The sequence below is a fragment of the Pygoscelis adeliae genome, unplaced genomic scaffold (assembly GCF_000699105.1).
Source record: "Pygoscelis adeliae isolate BGI_AS28 unplaced genomic scaffold, ASM69910v1 Scaffold6, whole genome shotgun sequence".
NCBI lineage: Eukaryota > Metazoa > Chordata > Aves > Sphenisciformes > Spheniscidae > Pygoscelis > Pygoscelis adeliae.
The window spans coordinates 4,741,815-4,752,847 of NW_008825075.1; the positions used below are offsets into that span (position 1 = coordinate 4,741,815).

Sequence of the window (11,033 nt, forward strand, 5' to 3'; positions counted from 1 at the left end):
TTCCTAAAAGTTTTGTTGACAACAGGTGGCCGGATAGGCAATAGATCTTTTAGTTAGTGTCCCACTAAGGGAAAGGCTGTAGCATGAGCTCATGTTGAACCCCGGAGAATTTCTGAGAAGAGGCCCTGTGAACGCCCCGTCAACAAGATGAAGTTGTGATGCAGGCTGTCACCTTAGCAGGCCTAAGACAATGCAGCCACAAGACACGGGGGAACTAAGCTTCAGATTTCTGCTGCTCATGAAATTATTTGTCTTTGTACGTCATCTGATTGATGATGATACCCTGTAATCCAATGAGGCCTTAACACAAGTGAGCAGAAGTTCACACTTCTTCTTAAGCTTATTTTTTAATCTGAATTTATGATGCTTAATGTACTGAAATATGGTTTGAAAGTAATATTCTTTAAATTTTCACTGTAAGTGGAGTTTTTAGTGTTGTTCATTTTTGTTTGTTTGTTTTTAATTAAGTGGATACCATTGATATGTAGCTATTCATTCTCGAGTTACCTGCTCTCCCCCACTTAGAATAGGGAATCTTTATTGGTGGTAAAGAAAAGTTAAATGCTACCTATTAATTCATAATATTTTACTTTTACTAAATCAATATCCATGGGTTTAGGGGCACTTCTCAAGCACAACTAACAGAATTTTCCTTAAAAAATAGGCAATCCAAGACAAAATAGCCATAGCTTTGCAGTCTTATATGCCATAAGATTGACAATATCTTGTTAAATTCAGGATGTTGCCTTTAAAATGCAGTTCAATGGCAAATTAACATAGAATATCCTTCTTATCCATTAAAAACCTTGTAGGGCTATCGTAAAAAAATATAGAGTGAATTTTAATATATTGATTCAGCAATAAAGAACTAGAAAAAACTTCAATTTAAAAACCTGCGGATTAAAATAAATACTTTTGTGTACACAGTTTTATTGCTTTTGTTACCCATCAAACATCTACTCATTCTTCTCAGGATCCCTTAAGTGTATATGCTTTTTCCTAAGCTCTTTGCAAAGATGTATATTAACTGTGAGTTATTGTCAATTGTAGGGTTACAGGTACAGATTATTACTTTTTAAGTGATGGTCTTTATGTCCCTGCTGATCAGCTAGAAAACCAGAAGCCTTTAAATTTACACGTCATTCTCATCAATCCTACCAAAGCATCAAATAGCCAGGAAGAAAATGGTGAAGTAGCATCTGCTAAGAGACTGAAGCTAAATACAGATGACACAGCAAGCACCGTTTCTGCCTCTTCATCAGTGGTTCCTGGTGACCTTGATCGCAGCACCCCAAGTCTGAAGAAAAAGGAAGTACAAAGCGCAAGTGTGCCGAACAAGGCAGAAACATTGTCAGAGCGCTCAGCTTCAAGCTCTCTCAGAAACGGTGAATGCCCAATAAGGGAAGTTGTTAAAGATATCTGCCAAGTACTGCAGAAGGGGGATGCATATGTTTTAGACATTGACTTAGATTTTTTTTCAGTTAAAAATCCATTCAAAGAAATGTACACACAGGTAAGCATGAGAACGGAGAGGCCTCTTACCATTCACAAAAGACTTATGTCTATGGAGAAACTGTCATCTAAGCTAAATTAGCAGATCAGCTGATCATGATTAATGATTCATGGTAATATTTGAAGGAGAGACATTGTAAGGGAGTGTTTGCTCCAAAGCATTACAACAGCCGAATAGGGGTAGATCCTTATATTTGAAATGTGCTGAGTACTCGGTACTGAGTGCACATTCACACTGAGAGGTGTATGGCTCATTTCTGCTTGTTGCTTGGGACATAAAGCTATGCTTGGGTTTCCAAAGGTAATGTTCCAAATACCAACAGCAAGATTTGTCAGGGAGGGATGACAGATTGTATCATTTTTTATGATATTGGAAAGCCACAACGGTACCAGGAGACTCTGCCTTTCAAAAAGGCATGGTGGTGGTGATTATCTGAAGAGGGGTAACTTGTTCTGATGAGAGGCTGTTACTCTCATTTCCTTTGTCTGGACTGCTGAGTATAAGGATGAGCAAGCAGCTGTTGTCTCTGATGCCATGGCTTTGAGCCTAAGACTCTGCCTTGTATTCCATTTACAACTTGGCTGCACAGCAAAGGTAGCTTACCTGTATAGAGACATAAATATGTAGATCCTCAAAGGTGCAAAGCAGTTAGCACCTTTTCTTGACATGAACAGGATTTTTAGGAACTAGCTAATGTGCCCTGAAAACTGGGTGTGGCATGTAAGTTCACAAATTCTTCTGCAGTGTCCTGACTGTTTTTAGCATTTAAATCTCTCTTTTTGAACACTGTTTTAATTTCAGCCTATGCTGGAAAACATCTGACATCTTTGAGTTTCAGCTAGACTACTGCTTTCTTGTTCACCATAAAGAAGTGAATATAGTATCCCTGACCTCTGTTAGCTTCTAACATTCAGTATTTATGATCACAGTGTCTTCAGACAACGTGCAATGCCAGTTGTTCTGAATCAGAAAGAGAAGCATACAGCAAACAGAAAGCACTGTGGGGGGTCTTGCCATATAAGAATAAAATTCAATACCCCTCTTAGGGCTTGAAATACATTCTGAGTAAAATAATGGAGGAGTTTGGGGGAGGAGGGGGTGTTTGTTTTGTTTCTTGTGCTTTTTTTTAGTTTTATGCTATGATGGGTTCTCAGTTCTAGGAACCACTTTCGGAAGTGGACTTGCACAGAGCACCCAGCGTACCTTTTTTGATATAACAATTAATCGTTATTATTTCTTAACTATGTTCCCTCTATTGTAAATTATGATAATTCCATCCAAAAATTTTTCCCAAATTAACACTTGAAATGTAGGAATCCAAGGAAAAGCTAAAAAGCAAGTATAGTTCACCAATCCAGAAGAGTATTGTCTTCCCACCAAAAAAGTCTAAAATCCAAAACATTGTCCTAAAGATGCTTTGTATTTCTGTAAAAATTTAATAGTCTACCTTTCTTTTCTCCCTCTGATCTGAAAAATTCATGAATGTTCACCTTTTTAATGCTGTTAAGTAAATAATGAGATCTGTTTATCCTTGATTAATTAAACCTGAATATTATCAAGGAGTAGGGCTGACAAGCCTCTGTAATAGTTTATTTGTGAACTTGTTGGCCAGGCAGCCTGAAGCCCTTACCTGTCCTGTTTTCCTTTACAATCATACTCTCTTGTTGGTTTTGTCTGACTAAATCTGCTATCTCAGTTTTACTCAGCATCTCATTGGGACCTCAGTTCAGCAACATGTATGTTTAATTTCGGAGACTCTTTAACTAACAGACTACAAATACTTAGTTTTTAAAGCTGTGTTCTTGAAATTAGGTTTAAAGTTAAGCAATTCCAAAATGTTTGGCTGAGGCCATGAAGTATTGCTTTCTCAAGCCTCACAGCCTCTTCCTCACCTGCATTTGTAGAGAGTTGTCTGCAGTACTAAAGTAATGATCCTTGTGATCAAATTCTTTTTTTGAAGAAGGAAGGCTTCGAGGATTTTGTTTCTCGTTTGAAGAGTCTAATTTTTTGCCTCTTTTTTCTTTTTCAAAGACAGAATATGAGCTTTTGCAAGAGTTGTACAATTTCAAGAAGCCTCACAGAAATGCAACAGAGGTATGGTATTTCCTTGTGGGATGTATGAGGGAATGATTCTTTTGATTTACCCAATAAAAACGAGTTATGACAGGGAAGGAACCTATGAAAGGTGCTTAATGAAGTGGTCTCCAATTAAGCTATGCAGCATGCTGAATACTAATCAGCAGCATCTTAGGAATTCTGTCCTATTAAACATTTTGGTTAAACATGTGAATTGCATAAATATTTAGCATGAGCGTGAAAATTAATTTCTGTAAACAAGTGGTAATTGACAAGGAAGAAATGAAAACATAGTAAGTCATCTGCAGTCTCCTTTTTATGGCTCAACAGGGCTTTGGTTTGGGTTTGTTTTGGTTTGGGGTGTTTTTTGTGTTTCGTTCTTTTTTTTTTAATCCCTCCAGGCTTTCCCCTTCCTTGATCTAACTGCTCTTCCTTGATAGTCAGAGCTGTGCTGAATGCCTAACTGGTATTTTACCTATTTATTTAGATGTGGAAAGGCTGGTATTATACCACTGTAATGTACTTTTCATTGTATGTGTTGTGTGCTTCTGAATCATGGAAATGTAAGCCTGCTGTAGCTGCCAAAGTAGTCCTTCAGCCCTGAGCCCAAACCATGGAGACAGCCATATTAATGGTCATTACACCAAGTAATTTCTAAGCAAGGTCTTGTCTTTGCTTTTGTAATCTCATCTGAACACTATTACAGAGAGATTCAACACATATAATTATCACAGATTAATGAATCCTAATTAATGTGTGTATAAAGAAATTGAGGTATGTGGAAGATTGTCAAATTGATTCTCATATTTCTTAGTCAATCAGCAATAAAAACAGGTGCCTATTTAAAAGGTAGTTAAATGTAAAAGGGGTAAACGCTTGTGATTTAAGTGCCCGATATGATTTCAGGGCATAAGTTATTTACAAAAGCCAACAAATTTATAGGAGGCAGCTGAAACAGTTAGCAGACAGTGAGTAGTGGATAGGTATAGAACTGAACAAGGCAAGACTAGATTCATGGATGTTTTTATAGTAAGACAGTCAATTTAAAGGGTTTGAAGGTAGAAAGCTAGTGAACTTTGTGTTTTTCAAAGCTTCAGAAAATATCCTCGATGTTGAGTTTCTTAAAATCTGTTTTTGTAGTTCCAGAGTACGGTTAGACGTACATTTCTGTCATACTACAAGATAATAGTGTATTGCTTGGGGTTTTTTGTTTGGTTTGGTTTTGTAAGTAGTATAGAGGGGGCTCGGATGTGTCTTTAATGTTAGTTACTGGTGCTGCTTAGAAAAGTATCTTATTCATACCCCAGGACAGGATCATAAAGCTGTACCTCATGAACGGTTGATACCCTCTTAGAAATTAGCCCAAAGGTGACATCACTGGCCAAAAGCAGCAGTATCTGTTATATGATACAGCCAGCAGAATCCTAAGAGGGAATTGTTATGTTCTTAATTGTTACCCATCTATTCCAATGTGCTTTTTAATAATTTTTGTTCACACACCACTGCATTTTTAATACCAAATATGCCAAGCATTGCTTTTCATTTGATATGTTATGTAGGATCTCTTTTTGCAAATGTTTGCATGTACAAAACTGTTTCCATGTATGTAGCCTCACTCCAAGAAGACTGCCTCTTTATGTATTCTGAACTTCTTAAGAAAGGGCATAAACCTTTGCAGGATCAGAGCAGTAACTGACATTTTAAATTAATTCCATTTTTTTTTTCAGGCACACAGAGCTGAAACAACCTCAGAGCATCAAATAGCCCATTTTGTTTTGTTTTTCTGACCATACATTTGATTTAATAATATTCTTTTTTTTTTTTAAACTTAAAAAATTAAATTCTCCTTTCATTATAAAAAGGTAAAGCTTGTACTCCTCTGAGCATTTCAGTGCTATGGAAACAAATCCAACAATTAGTCATATACAGTTTTTTAGCTCTTCCTGGTGTGTTCTGCCAGAATGTAAATGTGGCTTTTTTTTATTTGTGGGAAAGACAGAGCAGAGAGAGTTAATTTATTCTGAAGGTATAACAGCTTCTGCAGGCATTCATTCTGATCCTTTTGAAAAGATGTTCTGTAGTAATGAATCAGTTGTTTCTGATTCCCCACTTTCAGTAGATCAATCATTTCAGAATTTAAATCATAGGATAAGCCATGACATTCTTACTTCTTTTTTTCCTAACATACTTTTACACGTGCTTATTTAAAGGAGGGCTTGCTGGATTGTGTTGAAAACCGTGTTCATCAGCTAGAAGATCTGGAAGCAGCATTTGCAGATTTGTGTGACAATGATGATGAAGAGACCCTACAGAAGTGGGCTTCGTACCCTGGGTAGGAGATTTCTAAATGGCTTAAAATGCAGATAGTAGTTTGGGAACCGATTTGCCCACCACTTTGCTAACAGAAAAGGAGAGAGGCTGGATAGGATCTATGCAAGGCTACCATTTTTCCTTTAGTTCTAGAGGAGAAAGAGTCAGACAAAACAAAAGAAAAGGCAGTCTGCTGTCTTCAGTGCTATGGTAAGCCTTGCAAGATCAGCCTTGTACAGCTTCATGCAAATTCTATTGTCTGTGAAGGGAGGCACGTTTGACGACTAAAACTTTAGTGATCTGTGTGAAGCAGAGCTCTCAAAAAAGCAACAAACTACGGAGGATATGGAGAAGGACTTCTTTGGTGCTCCCGAAGAATCTGCTTTCTGTGGAAAAATGGAAGTGAATGAAAGGCTGTACCTGAGCAACAGTGTCCACAAAACATCTCAGCAGCATCTGCTATGCTTTTAAACTAAATGTTTTCGGCTGAAAAGAAACAGTAAAATTCCAAGCATTCTATCGATGGAAAATCACTCATTTTCCCCATCAAATGCAGCAGTTACTGCCAGACCTGCGTAACAGTGACCACAAGCATTTCCTATCCAGCTCATACAACTTCAAGCTACAACAGCTTCTCCTCAGGTCTGCCCTAAAAGAAGTGCAAAGAAGTCTTGCCAGAGGCAGGTATGAGTGTAGGGGCTTTCTAAGAAAGACCTGGTGAAACAGTACAATAGTACAAATAATTTCCATTTTTCTTAAGTACAAGATGACACAGGCGCAAATTTCACCTTCAGATCCTAGGCCATGATAACTTCTATTTTCTTCTGGTTTCTCTCTCTTCTTTTTTTTTCTTTTTTTTTTTAACCACTTAAAGTAAATAGATGTATTTCCAACTGTTTATGTAACGAGTTTTGGTTTTGTTTTAACTCCAGAATGAAGCCACTTGTTCAACTAGTTCACAGTTTGAAAACCAGGATGGAAAGCCCAGACTACGAAATGGTAGGTGACTAGGTAAAAGAGCAGAAAGTAGACAGATTTCAAAAGCATAGCTTCAGCAAGGAGGGAGAAGATGATGTTTCATTTCAGACTTGCTTCTTGATTCAGGACTTTGTCAGGTTTTGGTAGTTTTCCTTTTTTTTAATGTCTTATTACTTAGGCCAGCTTTTCTTTTTAAAGCTTCTAAAATTCTACCCTGCCAGTCTATATTTAGGCAACATTAATGTGATCTTTCAGGACTGTGACGTCTCAGGCTGCTTCCTGTGAAGGAAGGTTTCATTTCACCAGGGTCTATTGATATACTTTATAGAACTTAACTTAAGGTACCTATTTGTAAAAGATCAGACCTATCATCCTCAAGGGCTGGAGCATACTCTGAATTCATAGGAGAGGTACAGTTTACTGGAGATAATGAAACAATCCATACAACCTCCAGAATTTTATTCTTTTTGTTTAAAGAACAAATTGGGGAAAAAAAAACAACTCTTACTGCCTGAAGAGGTGTAAGTTACTTACTGGGCTAGAGATGGTATCTTAGAGACTTGTTACACAGATAAGCTATAACAATAATTCATCAACGGAAATTAAATCTATTTAATTTACATGCAGGTCCATCAGGCTGGTCTGACCTGTGATTATATAGAGCTTCCTCACCATGTTAGCACTGAAGAGGAGATCGAAGGCCTCATACAATCTGTTAAAGTTCTACTAAAAGATATGCCTAAGCCCACGCTTGTGACAGTTGCTCGGTAAGACTATGTGGATACTTTTACTTTAAAACGCTCAGACTGTGCTTACGAAGCTAAATGATTCTATCAATATAGCACTGGTTGGCACTTCTTAAATTCTGTCTTAAAGTGGAAGCCTTACAGTGTAGTGAAAATTGGCATTTGAAAACGTTGATCATAAGGCAGTGTCAGTATCTGCACAGCTAAGGGAAGGTTCTGCGCCGATGGCCAGTTTTACTGGGCTTTACAGTAGCTAGCACAGATTTCAAAAGCAGTGAAAACATGATGATTTAATGAGCTTCAGCACAGGCTACATAAAGCCTGTGATGAGGCCTTGTGTGTGTTGAGATTGATAGCTGTCACTGGGGTTCATACATCTCCACTACTTTTATTACTTGCGCTAGTAAGAGCAAAGCTAGCTTGGATAAGCCTCCATGGGCTGAAATCACACCTTCTTTACTCTCTTGTTCTAGGGTTCATTGTACTACAGTTAGGATTTCTGTTTTCAGTGAAACTTCTGATGGAAGTGGTTTTCATCTAATAGGCTGAAAGGGATTTATATTCTACAAAGCTCTAGTAAAGCTTTGTATGGGGTAAAAGTTATGCTTCCAGGACTGTAAGGGTATTATTTGGGAGAACAGGATGGAGTTTGAGGCCAGGGACCTGGGAGAATGAGGGATCTGTCCTGGGAAAACTTAATTTGAAGACTACAGTGTATCTGTTGACAAATTATTCTAATTTAATCACTTCAAAAATACTAAGTGTGCCCTTAAAGGGCAGGCAACAATAGCAGAAGCTGACATGAAATTGTTTTTGTCAACAAGAAATAGTATGGCTAATGCCTACAATAAGAGAAAGCTTATTTCCTGTGCCAGCTGCAGGGTTATCATCCACTGTTGCAGATTATGTAGATCTTGACAGACATAAAATCCAAGAAGTATCAGCTCTGCTTTTTTACTAGTATCTGTTTGCAGTTCAATAATTGATACGGTAAATAATGTTATATCCCAGGGATTGTGAAGATTTGTTTTTCAAGTTTTCCTACCTGTTTTAGTAGTAGCATTTGAATTTTGCAATCTTAACTTTCCAGCAGTCCTTCAATTAGATCATTTGCTGGAACTTTGGCTGCCAACATGTTGCGTGTCAGAGTCAGGAAGAGAGTAGAATTGGAAGGATGAATAGGTCACATTCCTACTCTGCTCCAGACTTTCTATTCAACTTCAGGCAAACTGTTATCGTTGAAAGTAGTGAGGAGAAGCACAGCACTACGTTTTGAAGGGATACTGGGAGGCAGAACTCACCACAGTTTGAAAGCAGCTTCAGCCTAGACACAGAGCATTACAAGAATACAAAATGTGGTGATGGTGGTGATACCTGTACTCTCTCACGCTTTTTTCGATTCGTTGTTACAGATCAAGTTTGGATGACTATTGCCCTTCAGAGCAGGTTGACATCATTCAAGAGAAGGTTCTCAATTTACTAGGTTCAGTGTATGGTGCTCTGGATGTGCACTTAGATTACTCAAGCACCTCATCTTTTTTGTGACCTTTCTTCATGTATTGCCCTCTAATGCAGTGGATTAAATTGCATATTAGCTATGGTTGCAAGGGGAAAAATACTGTTATTTCAGCAGGTGGCACTAGAACCCAAGCTGACCAAGAGCTAGTTTCGAGTTGTATTGCTTTCTCCAAGTCAGCTGCATCTGAACTGTTACCTGTTTGGCTTTATTCAGATTATTTCTGTGATTATTATTTTTACTGTCTTGCTTCTTAAAATTGGTGCAAGAGAAACTATTTTTTGTCCATCAGATGTACTTTTCGTCTGATTTCTTTAAGTGTCTGTAAAAAAAAAAAAAGTATATGTAACTTCTTGAAGTAAATGGATTTCTTTTATGTAATTAAACTTTTTTTGATGGAGTTTGGTGAGTACAGACATGTTCCTGAGTTGCACTGTACCTTTTAAAAAAATTATCTCAATAATGCCATTAAGACATTAGGTTTACATAGTGATTTTTCTTAACTGCTGTGCTCGAGATGACCAAGAATCCCCCTACAGAAAGTAAGTGGAGTCAGATCACGTACTGCTTGCATAAAGTTTTTTGGTTTTTTTAAAGTAAGAGACGCTTGTTGCTGGGCTTTTTTAACTGTCAAATCAGTCCCTCTCTTCTGTGCTTCTCTGAATGAAGGAAGAAGGATGGCTTGAGCTCTGTCTGGCACACCACCGTGCCATGTTTCCATTCCAGTATTTCAACAAAATCTGATCTAACACGAAACTCCACTTCTGTCTTTCCTCTTTTTCCCTTCCCCCTTTCAAAATAAAACATCAGTCAAAGCAACTTTTGGCTTGATACACTAAGCAGTTAGCATCATCACAGATCAGCACCCAGAGAAAACAGGGGTCTGAAATCTTTCCACACCGATAACAAACTGCCAGTCACTTCCGTGAACCTGTCATGCTGGCGTCCATTCAGGCAATGCCCTCACAACCACAAAGTCAGTAAGATTACTGCCCTTTCTTAGGGAAATATGGTCCATGTTTTGGAGCCCAAAGATTGAACCAAAGAATAAATTATTTGATTCAATGTCATAAATGAAGTCCATATCTATATATCTAAATCTAGATCATCTAGACTGGATGGTGGGGTTAAGTCACTAGACTTGTAAATGAAGAGCTCATTAGAGGACTGACAGGTATCTTTCCTCTTGTAGACAGAAACACAGGCCAGACAACCGGCTCATCGGCACCAAATTTCCCCTCTATTCCTTCCCTCCAGCTACCCTGTGAGGGTTGTCTGCCTCATTGCATTGTCCTATATGGCCAAAGTCCTTCCCATTTCCACTGTTACTCCTTTGGAAACAACTGGAGCATTAGAGAGTTGGTGGCAGGGCTGCATCCCTGGGACTGGGCTGACTTGAGAGTCTGGGCACATCCCGGCAGTGAGAAAAGCTAGTGCAGGACTGAGCCGAGGGAGGGTGGAGAGAAGTCACCCTGGTTACAGCCATGGCTCCAACAGGCTGTGTTGTCGGGCCAGCCCCTGGATATCAGAGCCCCCAAGAAACGCACAGGACAGCTTCAAGGACCGTGATGAGACAGGACACGTAACAGCTCCTCCTTGCTACTCCTTCCTCCTCATGCTTCTCCCCTGCTCCAACATGGGGTGCTCCATGGGCTGCTGTTCCTTCAGGAAACACCCACCTCTTCTGGTATGGTCCTCTCCCACGGGCTGCCGGGAAACACCTGCCCCACCGGGGTCTCTCCAGGGGCTGCAGGGGCATCTCTCTGTCTGCTGGAGCACCTCCTCCCCTCCTCCTGCTCTCCCCCCGGGGCTCGCAGGGCTCCTTCTCACACCGTTTCCCTAAGCCCCAGGTGCAGGGCAGCCTTTGGCCCTTTCCCAGCCAGGCTTTCCACCA

The 11,033-nt window shown here is 39.2% G+C and overlaps 1 protein-coding gene across 1 annotated transcript in view; it reads left to right on the forward strand.

The window, feature by feature from the left end:
* The window catches only part of LOC103919217 (chromosome unknown open reading frame, human C5orf22), a 15,747-nt gene extending 4,921 nt beyond the window's left edge, over nt 1-10,826 (forward strand). Inside the window, exons 4-9 of the mRNA XM_009326684.1 lie at nt 1,051-1,513; nt 3,545-3,607; nt 5,800-5,921; nt 6,832-6,898; nt 7,505-7,644; nt 9,036-10,826. Coding sequence (XP_009324959.1) covers nt 1,051-1,513; nt 3,545-3,607; nt 5,800-5,921; nt 6,832-6,898; nt 7,505-7,644; nt 9,036-9,168 — 988 coding nt within the window. The 3' untranslated portion in view covers nt 9,169-10,826. The remainder of the gene's footprint in view (nt 1-1,050; nt 1,514-3,544; nt 3,608-5,799; nt 5,922-6,831; nt 6,899-7,504; nt 7,645-9,035) is intronic.
* The last annotated feature ends 207 nt before the right edge of the window (nt 10,827-11,033 follow it).